Source organism: Mus caroli, chromosome 7 (genome assembly GCF_900094665.2).
Source record: "Mus caroli chromosome 7, CAROLI_EIJ_v1.1, whole genome shotgun sequence".
Lineage (NCBI taxonomy): Eukaryota > Metazoa > Chordata > Mammalia > Rodentia > Muridae > Mus > Mus caroli.
In genome coordinates, this window is record NC_034576.1 from 124,296,277 (window position 1) to 124,314,164 (window position 17,888).

At 49.1% G+C, this 17,888-nt stretch overlaps 1 protein-coding gene across 3 annotated transcripts; it reads right to left on the reverse strand.

The window, feature by feature from the left end:
* Nucleotides 1-23: 23 nt before the first annotated feature.
* On the reverse strand, nucleotides 24-16,399 carry Ern2 (endoplasmic reticulum to nucleus signaling 2). Of its 3 annotated transcripts, none has more exons than XR_002378388.1 (22): nucleotides 16,237-16,399; nucleotides 14,062-14,167; nucleotides 13,385-13,418; nucleotides 13,066-13,138; nucleotides 11,805-11,877; nucleotides 11,545-11,652; nucleotides 11,155-11,256; nucleotides 10,030-10,294; nucleotides 7,844-7,922; nucleotides 7,603-7,750; nucleotides 7,370-7,491; nucleotides 6,596-6,742; nucleotides 6,245-6,386; nucleotides 4,047-4,128; nucleotides 3,697-3,886; nucleotides 3,522-3,621; nucleotides 3,242-3,438; nucleotides 1,736-1,883; nucleotides 1,532-1,659; nucleotides 612-731; nucleotides 461-528; nucleotides 24-379 (listed from the first exon to the last, which is right to left on the reverse strand). XR_002378388.1 is itself a non-coding variant. In XM_021167947.1 (22 exons), the coding sequence occupies exons 1-22, from the start codon at nucleotides 16,324-16,326 to the stop codon at nucleotides 173-175; spliced, it is 2,733 nt and encodes a 910-aa protein (XP_021023606.1). In that variant the 5' UTR covers nucleotides 16,327-16,399; the 3' UTR covers nucleotides 24-172. The 3 variants fall into 3 exon arrangements, 2 of the variants coding, with proteins under 2 accessions (XP_021023606.1, XP_021023605.1); XM_021167947.1 differs by having other exon boundaries at nucleotides 608-731; XM_021167946.1 differs by having other exon boundaries at nucleotides 608-731; nucleotides 4,047-4,131.
* Between the last annotated feature and the right edge of the window lie 1,489 nt (nucleotides 16,400-17,888).

Genomic DNA, 17,888 nt, shown 5'->3' on the forward strand with positions numbered 1-17,888 from the left:
TCTCTCTCTTTCTCTCTTTGGTCTTCTTAAGGGTCCCCTGTCCCCAGAGGTTTTTTTTTTTGCATTAACAGCCTGAGTCCCTTAGACTGCTACCCATCTTTTCTGACACGCCTGAGGCCAGACTGAGCCACAGGCTCAACTCCTTGGTCCGCCTTTGGAGCCTCTGGATGTCTCAGCTCTTTGTGGCATCTGGCCTCCTGGCTTCCAGAGCTGGTGGGTAGTAGGGCAGGAAGAGGCTCTCAGAGGCGCAGGTCCTCATGGCGCGGTGAGTGTGCAGCAACAGCCTGGGGAATCGCTGTGTGAAGTACTGGATGAAGCCAGCAGGAAGTTGGCCTAGTGTCTGGCGCACCTCAGCTGGGAGCTCCCTGTAGTGGTGCTTCTGGGGACGGGCAGGACAAGGATCCTGGCTCAGCTGTGGCAGACCATCCCTGATATGTCCCACCCAGGCTCTAGAACATACCTTGTTCCTCATGGCCCGGAGCAGGTCTCGAACTGATGTCCCTTTGTATGACCGGAACCTTTTCAGATCTGCAGGCAGAGAAACGAGCTGCAGAGGTGTTTCCCCCTGGCTCTCTGCCCCTCAGACCCACCCAAGTGAGGCCTCTACCTGCCTGCAGAGGGGCTGAGATGTGCTTGTGCCAGTCTTCCCGGACCACCTTGTAGCTTCCTGCCTCCAGCGCCGTCACGAGAGGCCCCTGATCTGGTTCCTTCTCCAACCAGTCACTGACATCCTAGGACCCCACAGAGCACCTGAGCCTTGTGGCCAGTATCAGAGACCTCAGGGCCAGGAGGCTAATGTTGTGGCTAATGTTAGAGTAGCAAAATGTCTTAGGATGACAAGAGCTATGGCCTTCTGGAAAGTATGGCTTCCCTATGCCCTGCTTCAATGCCACAACCCATCTTGGAGGAAGCATTGTTGCCTCTGTTCTACAGCTAGGCAACCTGTAGCTCAGGTGTAGTCTCTTGCCCAAGGTCACTCATAGAAGGATTATCTATATTGACGTCACAGCATGAATGACTGAAGATGAGAGAGGACTGCATTTCCATACAGGGACAGCTAGAGCAAATGGACAGATCCCAGGGTCTTAGGTGACAAGGCTCTGTTTTCCCAAATGAGCCACTCCAAGTTCCCTTTGCTTGTTCAGGACCAGTGGGGTTTGAATGAGAATGCCTTCCACAGGCTCATATGTTTGACGGTCTGGTCCCCAGTTAGTGGAAATGCTTGGGAAGATTTACGTGTAGTCTTAGGTGTGGGCTTAGAGATTTCAAAAGCCCACACCAGGCCCAGTGTTCCTTTCTTGACCTGCAACTTTGGATCAGATGTGATCTCCCGGCTACTACTGCGGCATCATGTCTGCCTTCCACCACAACACCAAGATGATAATCTGAGACTCTGAGCCAGTCCCCAATTATATGCTTCCTTTCTAAGTTGCCTTGATCATGGTGTCTCCTCAGAGCAATAGAACAGTAAGACAGGATCCAAAAGCTTGGGGGGTGGGGGTAGGAAGGGGGCTTCTCAAGATCATCTAACCTGGAAGAACTGGAGCTCCTTAGCTCTGCTCCAAAAGAGGGGGTGAGCCAGTACCCATCCTGCCGAGGGGCGATCCTGAGGCAGCAGGCTCAGCATGGCTCTCACTAAGTCCAATGCCACAACCTTGTCTGGAGGGCAGAAGAGAGCATGGGTTATATGTCCTCCGTCTCATGCCTGCTTCCTCCCATCTTTGCTGGTTCTCACCATGGGTCTCTTCCTGCAGCTGAGCCAGACAGGGATCCCCTGAGAGGATGTTGGCCTGGCGGTAGAGACTCTCTCCAAAGGGGTGGCTGCCACCGGAAAGCACGTAATAAAATACGCAGCCTGCAGAGAAGATATCCACAGCGCTGGTCTGGGGGCCAGAAAGAAAGGAGGAAGTGAGCCTTGCTAAAGTCCCTCTGAACCTGGAGAGCACCGGGGAGTGGGGGTCAGGGGTTGTAGAGACCAGGACTCAAGAGGGTTTCTTCCCCCAGTGTGGTACTAGACTCAAAGGGTTTCTTTGCCCCTGCTGAACTTCTACTGCTGGTTTTCCTTCTTGTAGAGAGTTACAGGTAGTGGAACTGAGTGAGGCTGGCCACACACAGAAGGGATCAGAGTGAAAACTGGTGACCTGATCACCACTGACTGTCACCAGGAGACTGCCAGGATGGTACAGTTGAGTCTTTTCCAAGTGCATTTAACAATCCAGGGAGGGGGCAAGGCAGGGGTGTTTCCCCAATGTTAAAATACTTAGTCTACACTGGAATTGGGTCCTACATGAGTAGGACAAGAAGAGGCAGTATCTTTTTTTCTATGTAGCTTGAACTCAGGGTCATCCTGAGTGCTGCAATGACAGGCTGCTGTGCCCAGCTCTTACGCATGTGAGTCCCTCAGTGCTTCTGAAGCCCAGTGAAGGTTAAACATTTTCTAAGTCAGGCATGGGGTTTGTAATTCCAGCACTCAGGAAGCTGAAGTGGGAAAGTTGAGAGTTCAAAGTTGGCCTAGGCTAGGTAGTAAGACCCTGTGTCAACAAGGTCATTGTCATGGTTTTCACAACTCTGGTGGTTGTGATGGTTTGAATAGGTTTGGCCCCTTTAGACTCATGTGTTTGAATGCTTAGCCCATGGGGAGTGACACTGTTAGGAAGTGTGATCTCATTGAAGTAGGTGTGTGACTGAGGGGGTTGGTTGGCTCTGAGGTCTCTTAAGGTTCAAGCCTTCCCCCAGTGTGGTACTAGATCTTCCTCTTGGCTGCCCATTCAAGAGTCTTCTGGCTGCCTTTGCATCAAGATATAGAACCCTTGGCTCCTCCAGCACTGTGTCTGCCTGCACTCTCCCATGCTGCCCAGCATGATAATAATGGATGGAACCTCTGAAACTGTAAGCCAGCCCCAGTTAAATGTTTGTAAGAGTTACCTTGGTCATGGTGCTCTTCACACTCATGGAACCCCTAACTAAGACAGTGGAACTGACACGTACTGTCAGGAGCAGATGGTCCCCTGTGTACTGTGTCATGTTTAGCAGCATCCCTGGCCTCAGAGATGTCAGAGATGCTTTCTTCCCAAGGCAAGCCAGCCAAAATGTATCCAGACATTGCCTAATATCTTCTTAGCTACACAACAGACCCTGTTGGAGACTGCCTTGGGGAAGAGGGGATAGATTATCCCCGGGGGTCTCTTTCAGAGAAGAGATAGGACACAGTGAAAGCCCTGTGACTATTGGGCAGACTCACCGGGCTGTCTGGGGGGAGCTGCAGGAGCTCTGGTGCCATCCAGCCTTCTGTGCCGGGAATACCAGAATGGAGACTGAAGCTACAACGGCCAGCAGGTAGCTTCTTGCAGAGGCCGAAGTCAGAGATGACCACTCTGCCTTGGCCCTGGCTGTCAGGCCCAGCCATGAGAATGTTGGCTGGCTTGAGGTCACGGTGTACTACATACAGGAAGGGAGTGGAGAGAGTGAGTGATGGCTAATGGGGAGCGGCAGGGGGTTAAGGACTGGAAGCAAGACGGTACCTATGTGTAAGGAATGTAGATGGGCCAGGCCGGACATCATCTGCTGCAGCACTGTGGTGGGCTCCAGGCCCCAGCGGTCTAGGTCTGGGCTCTCCACGTACTAGATGAGGGAGGGATAAAATGTCACTCTCCAGTCCAAGTCCTCCTTCTTTACCTCCCTGGGCTCCCACCTCACCTCTTGCAAGGAGGCCTGGCAGAGCTCCAAGGCAATGTAGTGGAACTGGGGACCGTGCTCAGTGCAGAAGTAGCGAAGCACGTTGGGGTGCCGGTCAGACTCTTGCAGCAGCTGCACCTCTCGCCGAACCAAGCCGAAGCACTCTCGGAGGAGCCTCTTCACAGCTACTGCCCGCCCCTCAAACTGTCCTCTGAGAGGTGGTCCAGGGGTGGGGGCGGGGGTTCAGAGAGCAGATAAGGAAAAGAGTGAGGACCTATCCTCACATCTGGGAGTCTGGAAGGATGGCTGTCCTTTGGTTGTTGTCAAAAGGGCTGCAAGAGATGGAGCCTGCAGCTCCACCTGCCACTCACCGGAAAACAAAAGTCCCTCCTGCCCCACGGCCCAGCACATCCTTGGGGTTGAAGGAAATCTTCCCCACCACGGTGGGCTGCCCTGCTTCAGGGAAGGAAGATATTGTCCTCTTAGTGATCTCTGCCTACAGTCATCCTCCCTGCCTGCCTCTGCCAGCTGTATGTAATCCAGATCCACCCACCATCTTGACCACTCTCCAGACTTCCACCCTTCTGTGCTGGGTGTGCTGCAGTGGCTGAGAGCACGGACCCACGTGCCAGACACATGACTGCAGTGGCTGGTGCTGCCGTTGGTGTGGCTAGGCAAGTGCCTCAGGGCTGACAGTGATGGCACCTGTACCAGTGTGAGGAACAAGTAGATAGATCCTGGAGAGGGGAGTGGGTGATGTTGACTGTGTGTCTTCACTTTGAGCACTTTCTACCACCTAATGCTTGCTTTCCCTTCTTTGCTCTGCAGTCTGCAGTCTCCCCTAACACTTACTGTAACCCTTCTTTTCATTGACGTTGAATTGTTTCAATTAAAAAGATGAATTCAAGTAGACAGGAGTGTGATGAGGGTGAGCACAGGAATAGTGAGTAAGGGCGATGCTGGCTTTTTCAGTCCTCGCCTACAGCACAGCACAGTCTTGGTGTGCAAATAAGATGGGTAAGGTTGGGATTAGGGAGATGTCTCAGTCAATAAAGTACCTGCCTTGCTATGAGAACTGAGTTAGAGCCCAGCATCCATGTGAGAAACTGGGCATAGTAACCCCAGCATTGAGGAGGCTGAGAGAGGTTGATCCTCTGTGTGTGTGTGTGTGCAAGAACAGCTCTGGGAAAATATAGAATATTGACTGCAGAAAGACAAGCAGATGCCACCGGCAGGCACACACATGTGCACACACACACACATGGAAGAATAGCCCTGGGCAAAAAATAGAGTTTTGTCTGCAGAAAGACAAATGGACTCCACTCCAGAGTCTTGTGGTCCATGGAAAGGGTTTTTGGGGCCCAGTGGAATGGTTATCTACTTGGACTCAGTGGAGTTAATGAATGACAGGAACATCTCAGGGCTGGGGTCACCCTGCTGTGGAGACATTTAAGAAATATCCCCCAATGAGCCAGGCATGGTGGTGCACACCTTTAATCCCAGCACTTGGGAGGCAGAGGCAGGCGGATTTCTGAGTTCAAGGCCAGCCTGGTCTACAGAGTGAGTTCCAGGACAGCCAGGGCTATACAGGGCTATACAGAGAAACCCTGTCTTGAAAAACCAAAAAAAAAAAAAAAAAAAATCCCCATGGGCTCGAGATGTAGCTCAGAGAACTTTCCTCTAAGGAGGGGCTCTGACCCAAGGAAGAGGAGGACATGGGTGAATAATACTGTAAGCTAAGAGCCAGACAGACATCAGCTTAAGTGAGTGGACAGCAGGTGGGAATTTGGCCTGAGAAAGTAGGAAGAACAGCAATGGGAGATACCAGCTTACAAAAGACACCAGTCCAGCTCAGAGCCAAAGAGCACAAAGAGCCAACAGATGCACAGGCCATACCCTTTAAGCACTGAGTAGACACCAATGGGTCTTTGAAGGCTCAAGCTAAGGATTAAAACAAGAAACATTGAGAGGAACATTGAGACAAAATCAAAACCACTCCTAGTGCTGCTACCATTTCCAAAAACATTATTTTAAAACAATTATTAACATCAGCTAGGTATGATTTTTTAGACATATATCCCAGGCTGGCCTTGAACTTCTGATCCTCCATCCTCCATTTCCTGAGTGTAGGGATTATATGTGAGTACCACCATGGCTGTTTTATGAGTGCTAAGGTTCAAACCCAGGGCTCCATCCATACTAGGCGTACATTCTCATAACTTAGGTATGTTCCCAACACTGACTTGCTAATAACGATGGTAGTAATGATCACAGTGCGGTGATGCTCTGAGGTGGGAGTTTGTACTCCCACTGGACCAGTGAGAAAACAGATGGGTAAAGGAAACTCTCCAAAAGCTAGCTGACCACAGATCGATCTACACACAGTTCTATTCACAACCAGAGACCCTGAAAATAACAATAAAATAATAACAAGACACTCGAGGAGACTGTCCCTTATTGATCTATCCTGCCATCTGTGGTCTCTGAGGACTCAACTTTGAAATCAAATTATATTCACCTGTTCTTTTTCTCTACCTTTGACTCCCCAGTTTTGTTGACTCAAGTTTACCTTCAGGGTCCTGGGCTGGCTGGACTGGCTCTGAGGGGCTTTGAAATCCCCTCTGGTCCTGTAAGATGTCCCTTGAGAGCTGTCCCTGAGCATCCTGTGAGAGGTCAGGAGGGCCAGCAGGTGCTGAAGGGCTCTGCTGCTGCTGTAATATAGAGGTTTTAGTGGGTGTCAGCCTTCCTCCTGACGGACCCCACACCTTGCTAGAGTTGGGTTCACAGTAGAGCTTGGACTCCCAGAGCATAGGAGCAGGGCCTCCTAGGAGGGAGGCGGAGGCAGCTGAAGGTGGGCAAGCGAGAAGCAGAGTTCTCTAGGAAGACTCTAAAACGAACGATGTCAGGATGTTGGACTTACCTGCCTCATCAGGTAGAGGACCCAGGCTCCCAGGAGGATGGCAGTGAAGGTAGCTGCTAGCAGGTCTTGGGATCCCAGCCCTGGATAAGAGTCTGAAGCTTTCTCTCCGGGATGTAGTTCTGGATCCTCCCTCCTCAGGTTTAGGAGCTAGGAACAGAGCAGGTTTCACTTGTGGTGAAAGCTTCCTCCTGTGAGGAAACCCCCAAATCTTCATCACTGGGTCCAGGGCAGGGCTTAGCAGAAGGGCTAGGCAGGGGCTGTGTGAGGGGCTACGTGGTGCTGTCCGTGATTCTGAAATATCATGGCACTCAGGAGAGTTTACCAAGCCTAACTGAAGACCAACATCTCTTTGAATGTCATTAAAATCCACATGCCGGAGGCTTGAAACTATGAGGTTCCCCTCTGGAGATTAGGAATTTGGTGTGACTGGAGAAAACTCCTAGGTAATTTGAAAATCATTGCTTCTTCTAACCTTGAGCTACTTACAAGTGCTTCTCCAATCTCTCCCGGGAGAGCAGGCCTTTATAGTTTTTCTGTTTTCAATTTCTCACTTGATGAATATTTTACAATGTTTACACTGAAGAGTAAGGGGAAAAAACCTGGGAAGTATGCTTTGTGATTTAGGAAGCCAATATCATTTTGACATTTCAAACATGCCTGGTAGTAGCAGCAACAAAATGTTTTCTGGTAACTTCCGTGAGATTGACTGGAGATACAGGGGCTGCATGCACGTCTTCTCGGTCCACCCTCAGCCCCTGCCATCCCAGCACTGACCTCAAAAAAGACAGGTGGAGCATGGAGGTCCTCTGAGGCTCGTGTCTCAGCAGACCCTTTCCCTGGGGTGGGATGAACCCGCAGCATGGTGGTGTGCAGAACTGGGGGAGGTTCGTGGTATCCTAAGTGTCAGGGATAAAAGCCGGAGTGTCGAGAGTGCATATTTAAAATTAGAAATCGGGATTAGAGTCTTTTATCTTCGTCTACTTCAAATTAAAATCAGGAGGCCTCACCAATGAGTAGCCACTGGCTGGGGAGGGCCACGCTGCCTGAGGGGTATCTGACAGCAGTGCTGGGTGAGCCCTCTCGCTCCCCTGAGACTTGAAGTGTCACCTCATCTGTTGTGGGACCGTCCATGGGTGCCAGGGTCAGTCCACGGGGCTATGGCAGAAGATGGAGAGTCGCATGTGCAAGAAGCCCCTTTTCTGCTCTACCCCTCTTTGCAGCCAGCCCACTCATAGATCCCCTTCTCACCACGAGGGCCACCCCAGTGTGGACCAGTGCTTTAGAGACATAGAAACCAGCTTCTTCTTTCCCCACATACAGTGTCATCCTAAAGGGAGGGAAGGAAGAGGTTGGTGGGTAGCTTCTGCATTACTTTACCCGTGTCCTTTGAATTTTCCTCCATGTTGACTCTAGAATTGACCATGTGACTTGCCAATGAGATACATATAACACAAACCTAGACTAGAATGATTCTCGAGTGTTGGGAGTTGCCCTTCAGTACTGTTATCTAAAACCCTGAGACTACCGGGTAAGGAAGCCTACTCTCCCACAAGGGGGAAAGACCTTATGGTATATGAATGAAAGATTCTACTTGTCACCTTGTCAGCCAAGTGGCCCACCAACTACTAGATAGGTAAGTGACACTATCCTGGATTGTTGCCGCCACCAACTCACCGGATGATTCCAGACAAACAAACAAACAAACAGCAAAACAAAACTGTACCTGGATGACCCACAGAATCTTGAAAAATAGCAAGCGTCTATTGCTTTTAAGCTACACGAGTTGTAGTAGTTTGTTATATAGAAAAACTAACTGGTGTACAATCTATAACGTTTTCTCAATGTATGTCTCATTTTTTTAAAGATGGGGGGAATCTTACTATGTAGCCCAGGCTAGCCTCAAATTCACGATGCTCTGCCAGCAGCATCCTGAGTACTGGGAGTATGGATATGCACCACCACACCTAGCCCAGACCTCAGTAAGAACTCAGTCTTCAAGCTGGGTGTGGTGGCGCACGCCTTTAATCCCAGCACTCGGGAGGCAGAGGCAGGCGGATTTCTGAGTTCGAGGCCAGCCTGGTCTACAAAGTGAGTTCCAGGACAGCCAGGGCTATACAGAGAAACCCTGTCTCGTAAAAAAAAAAAAAAAAAAAAAAAAAAAAAAAAAAAAAAAAGAACTCAGTCTTCGCCAGGTGGTATCCCACACCTTTAATCCCGGAACTTGGGAGGCAGAAGCAGGCAGATCTTTGAGAGTTTGAGACCAGCCTGGTCTACAAAGTGAGTTACAGGACAGCCATGGATGTCACACAGAGAAATCATGTTGAAAAAAAAAAAGAATAAATTATTTTTTCTGAATTGGAACTCATCACCTCTCTCTTCTTTCCCTCTTCCTCTTTTAGTGCTTTGAACTACTGAAAATGAAAGCAGCCATGAACTTCTAGAAGTCTTTGCCTCCTTGCTTACAGGCTGAACTCTAACAATCCTGGTCCTCCTGCTCTCCAAACCCCACCCCTCTCTATCACCCTCTACCCAGTACCCCGAGCTTTGCTGCTTACAGCATCATCTTTATCAGTGTAATGCATTGTATTTTCTCCACGTAGGGGTGTTTGCCTGCATGTATGTCTGTACACTCCACACCTGCATGGTACTCACAGGGGCCAGAAAGAGGGCATCAGGTCACTTGGAACTGGAGTTACAGATGTTGTAAGTCACATGAGTGCTGGGAATTGAACCTGGGTCCTTTGGAAGAGCAATCAACACTCTAAGTACTGTGCCACCTCTCCGGCACCTATGTGTGTGTGAGGGGAGGGGTGGGAAAGAGGGGCGTCTCCCTAGGCAGCTTTAACTGGCCTCAAACTCACAGAGATCTGCCTGCCACTGCCTCTAGAGTGCTGGGATTAAAGGTATGCACCACCATGCCTGCCTCACAGTGTCACCTCCTTTTCTAAACTCATTCTGAGATATTTAGTTGTCTCTTTACCCTTATTTCACTGTGCTGTGATTACCTTTTATATGTCTGCCCCCACACTAGACTGAGTTTCCTGTTGGCAGGAACACTGACTTTGTCGGACTTTCAGAGCCTAGTAGATGGCTGGTATACAATAAATTCCCAGTTAGCATTTTTGTAGCAAATGGAATGAATGGGCAATCCCTGACTTTTTCAGTCTGTGTCTTGGGATGGCATGAGAAAGGGTAGCACTTAAAGTATTGAACAATCAGGTTGGTATGGTGTCTGCAGACCAAAACAGGATGAGACCCAGAGGACCCTCCCAGAACTCAATCACTTGCTAAACGTTGACTATTCAGGAGTCCTAGGGACACTTTCTTGACACTTCTGATTCAGCTGTATTGGTGAGTCATTATGATTGGGTATTCCACTGAGGTTGTAACTCCTCGAGAACCCCTCTCCCTGGGTTCTATAGATGGACACTTACAAAAGCTGGGTGTCTAAGGAAGAGAACTGGGTGGTTGTGTCTTGGTAGCTGGAGGCAGGAAGACGGATGTGGCCCCAGCGCAGGACAAGGAAATGTAGGGTGTCCCGAGCCAGTGTGAGATGGGGCAGCTGGTGCAGACCATCCTGGTGCCATGTGTAAATCCCTGTCACGGGCACTCCCAGGTCCTGTGTCCACAGCACAATTCCACTTCCTGGATCCACAGTGAGAAGCAGGCCCATCCCACAGGATGTCAGGTGGCTCATGTCTACCAAGAAAGACAGCTGGGGAGATGTCAGAGAGATCTCATGGGACACACCAGAAAGCAGCTTGGGTGGGGGCTTATTAATGTGTGCAAAGTTCATGGAGGGTGTTGGGACATAGGAAGACCAACCAGAATCTGTTTCAAACAGAAAGGGATTGGTTGGGGTCCTCCAAAGTTGGCTCGTGTGTGTCTGTGAGTCTGGGTCATTTGAGCGAGTTAAGACGAGAGATTATTCAAGGGAGAGATTTTAGGATGCAGGTTGTCAATCACAGACATGGTCAGACTGATGTGTATTAAGGTGGGTCAAGTAGAGTGGCTTAGAGGCTGGTGGATCCTTTGAGAAGAACTTGGAGTATGAAGGGGTCAGTTAGGAGCCGCGGCAGGGTCAGTCATGTGCCAGAGTTAACTGCATAGTGCCCCATGAAGAGTTGAGAGGTCAGTTAGGAGCACCTGTGAGGTTCCTCCGAAAGTTGAGTAGGATAGATATAATATCAAGGGTATAATAGCAAGAGTGATATTGGGAGTCATACAGGGCCATCTGCAAGAGTCGATCACCATGCTGAGATCAGTTAGGACCTGACAGGATTGAGCAGGGTATTGGGGAGGTTGCTTGGGGGCCCCTTAAGATGCAAGGAGTCACCTCAGGCTACCTGGCTGGGGTCATTTGGAGTATGGAGAAGTTCAGATGTATTGCTCAGGCTATGTGATCATCAGAGTCAACCCAGGTCATCTGTCAGGCTGTGTCATTCATCATGTGAGGGGACAGTGGATCAGTATTTGCTAGTATTTGGTTCTGATGTCACCCAGGGCTTCCCAGGTTGGGGACTTTGTTCCAAGGTAAGGCTGCAAGAGGGGATACTCACATTTCCCAGGTGAGCCATTCATGAGGGGTGCTGAGTAGCGGCGATAGGTTGTGTTCCACCGCAGGGCTGGGGTCCGTAGGTCATGCATGGAGACTGTGTACTCTGTGTGTCACAAGCAAAGCTACCAAGAGAATGGTCATGTGGTCCTTCCCAAACCCAACTCCAGAGACTGTCTCTCTTGTAGGACTGGATATTCCTCAAGCATGTGAATTGTAGGTCTGATGACCAAGCTCACCACTATACCTCTAGCTCCTTGGTCAGTGCTCAGAAAAATGTTTATTAGTGATGGTAAAATTGACTGGCTAGCCTGACTTCAATTTAGATAGCAACTGTCAAGCCTGGCCAAAGGAAAAGAGGGGGCTTCACAGACGTAGGGAACATCTGACTTACGTGTTCGGCCAATGAAAAGTTGAGGAGTAGAGAGGCCTTCTGTGGTCAGTGTCATCTGAGTCTCCCCTGACTCAGGGTCCACTACAAACCAGGCATCCTGCTTCCTGCCTGTGGAGGAGGGAAGTGGGTCTGAAAGTGTCATGGTGGTGTAGGGGAAGGTGTGTGTGCTCTTTTTGTTCCTGGCTAAGTTGTTCTGACAGGACCTAGGTCCCCCTTCTTACTAGCTGGATTTAGCCCCCAGGGGATACAGAGATACTCACCTGTGTAGAAGACACCATCAGAGCTGCGACAGGGAGAGGCATGAACCAGCTCTGGGATGGTGAATGGCAGTTTCTGAGGGGGAAAAGGTCCAAGAATGGGTAAGAGCAGAAACATGCACAGCATACAGTGTGCCACATTCTCCCAAGGTTCACCAGGCACCTGGCCTTTCCACTTCCCAGGATAGAGGAAACTGTAGCTCAGAAAGGACAAGGAGGTCAGCTCATGGCACTCAGGGAGACCAGCCTCAGAGCCAGCACCCTCAGTCACTTTGCCATAGAGCCTCTTAAAGAACTGCAGAAGATCCCACACTGTGTGCCAAGACTCCACAGGATTCACTGATTCCACCTGATGACCTCCTCCAAATAGATAGATACACACACACACACACACACACACAAGGATAATCAGAGACATACACACCCACATACTCACACACCCTCCACATAAACACAGACCACATGCATGTACACACACATATAAACACATACATACATACATGCACATAAACACACAGACACACCCATACAAACCACGCAAACCTACACTCGCACAAGATTAAAAAAATCAGTGGTCACAAAAGGCTCAGCAAGATTGAGGAGCTGTTTGGACTCAGTGTTGGTGGTGAGTGTGGCTGGGCCCTCTGCCCTCCTTTTACCCATCCTCTGTCGCTCTGTCTCTCTGTCTCTCTGTCTCTCTGTCTCTGTCTCTCTGTCTCTCTCTCTGTCTGGAGTCAGGAGTCAGACCTGAGTCTGTACTATGTGCGTGAGTTTCCTGTGTTCAGGTTTTCTATGGGTTTTAACATGGGGCACAGGGCAAGATGAATATACATAAACCACCAACTTTAAGAACCAGAGCCATCCAGCCGACTCAAACACTTAATGAGCAAACTCAGACTAGCAGAACTACCCAGATGAACCCAGGCTAATTATGAGGGGGTTTTGTTGTTGTTGTTGTTGTTGTTGTTTTATTTTGTTTTTGTTTGTTTGGTTTTGGTTTTACATCTTTGAATTTGTGGGTGATATGCTAACCATACAATTTTCACCTTAACTTGGTGCCCTATGGTATACTCAGAGCTCTGACATTCTGCTTTGTGGACACAGCCAGACTTGTCACTCTACACACAGCATTTTTACAATGTTCAGAGCCTTGCCTTACAGCTTCAAAAGACACACCACTCTGACACACTGTCCTTTCACCCATTGGCTCTCTGGCTGATGGACTCCTGCTGGGACCCATCCCGAGTAGTGAGGGGAAACATACCATCAGCCCCTGTTGTTTCTGGGTTCCCAAGATGTACAGGCTGCCGTCAGCTGGGTCAGAGAGAAAGGCCATTCTGTGGAGCAGAGAGGGACATGGGGAAGGCTAGGTGCATGGCCCTGCTTTCATGAAGGTTCTTTCCCCCTTACACCTTCTCAAAACCGTCAGAGCCCATCCTTGTGGAAGGCACCTTGGGGCAGCAGGAGTCCTTTCCACATCAGTTGAGACTCTTCCTAACTTCTGATATACTCCCAAGTGCTCCACTCCCAAACTCTCACACAACTATGGCTCCCGTAGTCACAAGTGGCCCCAGTTCACTTACTCTGTGACATACATTGGTCCCTGGATGATGGGGTCTGTAGGGACAAAGACATGGAATCAGAACCTCTTTTCAACTCTGGTGTAAAGCATACTCAAAATCACCAAGTGTTTACCCTGTGCACACAGATACAGAGCCCAGCAAGTGGCAAAGGCTCTGCAGGCAGTCTCTGCCATTCCGCTTTGCAATTTGGAGGCAAAGTCATTGAGGCTCAGAGAGCTGAAATGATTTTCCCAAGTCCATACAGTTGGTAGGTGGTGAAGCTGCCTACAGACACTGGCTTGCTGGGATCCATGGTGTGTGTGTGTGTGTGTGTGTGTGTGTGTGTGTGTGTGAAGGTCAGAGATGTCTTCCTCAATTGTTCTCCACCCTCCTTTTCTTTGAGACAGAGTCTCCCACTGAACCTGGAGCTCACTAATTTGGCTAGGCTGGCTGGCTAAGATCTTCCTGCCTCTGCCTTCCCAGGGCTGTGGTCCAGAAACACACTGTTGTGGTTGTTTTGTATGTGGGTGCTGGCAATCCAAACTCAAGTCCTCATGCCTGTGTGGCAAGCAAATTACTAACTGAGCCATCTCCCCAGCCCTTTAAGGCTCTTGTTCCTATCTTCAATGCCAAGGTGAATGCCTACTCCCCGGCACTGAGAGACCTAAGGGAGAGATAGGTAGGTGTTCCTTGCTTACCGTCCTTCACTGTCCACTTCAAGTCCCCTGTCTGCTTGTTCAGTGCATGGAGACTTCCGTCCAAGGTAGACACAAACAGAAGGCTCTCTGGCCTGACAGACTGGACCTAGAAACACAATCATTTCATCAGAGGGCTCCAGGACCACCTTGCCTTTGCCGCAAGCAACCAGACTTTTCTGTTTGAAGAGACAGAGAGGGGAAGAAAAATGAACTTGGTCTTATTAGGGGTTTGAGGGGGCTACAGAACAAGCTGGAGGAGCCAAGGGGACTTTGACTCTCACTTCCTCCCTTTCCCCCACATCTTTCTGTCTTCCAAAATAGACCAAAGGTGGGAACGTGTCGTATGCATCAGTCCTGGAGCTCTCTGGCTGTCTGGATGAATGAATGCTCCTCAGGTTCAGCTATAGAGCCTGTTTCAAAAGATAAGGTGGAAAGTAATGAAGGAAGATACCCAACATTAGCTCATTAGCTTCTGCCTTCCACTTGTGTGTGTGTGTACACCTGCCACTCAGCACTGGGGTTACACTCATACCCACAATCATAGGCTTTTATGTGGGTGCTGGTGGTTCAAGCTTGGGTAATCATGACAGAGTGGCAAAGAAAAAAACCTTCCCTGATCCATGCAGCCTACCTCTGGGATAGGAACTATGAGCATCCCCATTGCACAGGTCAGGGAGACTGAGGCACAGGGTAGTCAGGAATGGCACAAATGGGATATAGAGTCTCCTCCAAGGTCTGCTTTTCTTCTCCTTAGTCAAACGTGGGCCTGTTTTTGGAGGACCCTTTCTGCCTCCTCAGACTGGCTCAGCTGCTTTTGGTGCCAAGCTCTGTAGTCCCCCCTGATGGCTGCAGGAAGGAGGCTTGGAGCTACCTTACATCTGGCCCTACTGGGCACGCTTAACAGCTCTGGCCCTCCTTGAGCAAACAGGGTGAGGCTGAGCTCAGGGCAGGAACCCTAAGATCCGGGTGGCCCAGCCGCACCCCTGCTAGGGCCACATCCTGCTTCAGGACCCTCGGGTCTTGGGTGTAGCCAGTGGTATTTGCTGGAGAGTCAGGAGTCCACCAGCTATCCTCTTTCTTTTGGGCCTCAGTTTTTCCATCTGCAGCTTGACAGAGAGATGGGCCAGAAAAAAGGCTGCCTGCTGATCAGCTGTCCCAAAAAGAATTTTGTTTGGTCTTTATAGTGCTTAAAGCATTGCTTTTAATTATCTTTGTGTTGTTGCTGTTGTTGTTGTTGTCTTGTGAGACAAGGCCTTCTGATGTAGCTCTGCTGCTGGCCATGTAGAGCAGGCTGGCTCTGAACTGTTGGCAATTCTCCTGTCTCTACCTTCAGAGTTTTGGGATTAGCAAATATAATACCATGTCCAATATTAACAGCTCTTTTTTTAAACCGTAACTTTTTATTTTTATATATTTTTACTTTTTGAGATAGAGTTTCTCTATGTAGTCCTGGATGTCCTGGAATTTGTTACAATAGACCGGGCTGGTCTCAAACTCATAGCTATCTGAATGCCTCTGCCTCCCAAGGTCTGGGATTAATTAAAGGCTGAAATTTTTATTTTAAAAAAATTTTATTTTTAAAATTCATATTTTCTAGGTTTTCCAGAAATGTCGGATCTGGCTACATCAAACTCCCATTATTCATTGGCAGCTATGATTATTCAGGCAACTAGCCTGAGTTAGAGAGAGCTCACAGGGTCTAATCCTAAACTGTCCCGTTAGCTGGAGGTGAGGGGCAAAGAAGGTGAAGAGACTTCAGGTGGAGTGGACACTGAGAGCCCAGGCTGGGCAAAGAGAATGCATTCATTTCCAGCAGGCAGGTCGGAGTAGATTTCTAAGCGTAGGGAAGAGCGGTCCAGACACACACAAAGGGAAGCAGAATCACAATGAGCCAGAAACTGAACCATGGATTCACAGCCAGTTTTTCAGCAGAAGCCCCTAAGCGGACCATCCTTTCCAAGAAAACTGGATCCTCAACCGGCTTTAGAGGCCTGACTTCATGTCTACTGTCTCCTCCCCACGTGACCCTCCCCCTTTCCCTGTTGCAGAAGAGGCTGAGCAGGTACATCTCCCAGCCAAGTTTATGAGGGGTTCACTCACTAGAGGTCCTTTTGGGAGAACTGAGCCCAAGGGAAAGACAGGCTATACCTCCAGCCCCCCTGGCCCTGCGCTCACCTGTGGACCGAGTTTCCCCAGCAACGTCACAAGCTGCAGCAGGAACCCGAGGGGAGACCACAGTTGAATCCTCTGGACTGGTTTCGCCATAGTCTGGGCAACCACAAAGTCTCCATCCAGCTCCCTCAGTGCCTCAGGCAATAGCGGAGCTCTCTCCACGGGACACTCCGCCCCCATCCCGCCCCCAGCCAGCTGGCCGAGCAGTTATAGGTGAAACCTCACCCTGTGGTGGACCCCGCCCTTCCCATTGCACCCACGTTTCACCCACGTTGTCCCCTCCACCTTGGCACCAAATGTGGACAGTTTGAGTTTTCCTGGGAGGGATTTTTACCAACTGAGGCTGACGCTAGAGAACGTGCCTCGGTCTGCGCTGATTCCTTTTTTTTTTAATCTTTATTTTAAAAAGATCTATCTACCTTATTTTATGGTGCGTTTTGCTTGCATGTATCTCTGTGTCTGACGTGTGTACTTGATGCCCAGGGAGGTCAGAAAATGGTGTTGGATCCCCCACGAACTGGAGTTAGGGATGGCTGTGAAGCACTACTATGTAGGTACTGAGACTAGAACCCAGGTACCATGCAAGAACAAGTGCCCTTAACGCTGAGCCATCTCCCCTGCCTCAGGGCAAGACTCAAGCCCAGAGCTGGGACTAAAATTCAAACATCTTACCTCAATGCTTATGCTCTTTATTATTTTATTAGTTCTTCACATGACATGTGGAGATATTAGCACTATTATCTCCAAAACCCAAAACACTGTGGCCCCAGTCCTTCTGCTTCACACTACTGTACACTCTATCCTTCAAACTCTTTTTCCTCCTACAGGCAGCTACAATACCACCACGTATCTTCACCTTCCTTCCCCAAGTTTCAGGGGACAGGTCTTTTCACTTACAGTCCCTTTGGTCTCCCCTGAGATAATAACCATATATATGTATATGTATGTATGTATATAATATACACACATATGTGTGTATGTATGTATGCATGTATGTATGTATACACACATATATGTGTGCATGTATATATGTATGTATATATGTATGTATATATACACATGTGTATATACACACATGTGTATATATATATATATATATATATATATATATATATATGTGTGTGTGTGTGTGTGTGTGTGTGTGTATATAAATGGCTCCAGCCTGAGCCATTTTCCTGAGGTTCCCTTCTCTGAGATGATTTTTAGCTTGTGTCAGGTTGATAGTGATGAAACTATCCAGCACAATGACCAAAGCAATTCTTACAAAAGAAAGAATTTAATTGTAATTACTTACAGTGTTAGAGGGTGGTCCCATGATCATCATGGCAGAAAGCAAACAGGCATAGTGCTGAAGCTAAGAGCTTTGTATCTGGATTCACAGGCAGCTAGAGGGATTGGGCCTAGCATGGGCTTTTGAACCTCAAAGCCTACCTCCGGTGACATATCTCCTTCAATTAGGCCACACACCCTAATCCTTCCCAAAGAGTTCCACGAACTGGGAACCGAACATTCAAATATATGAGTCTATGGGGGCCATTTAATCCAAACCACCACACTAGGTAAATTACAAAACCAATAGAAGTCTATTTGGAGGCCGAGAGTGAAGTTCAGCAGTCGAGCCCATGCCTGGCATGCCCAAAGAGGCCATGAGTTAA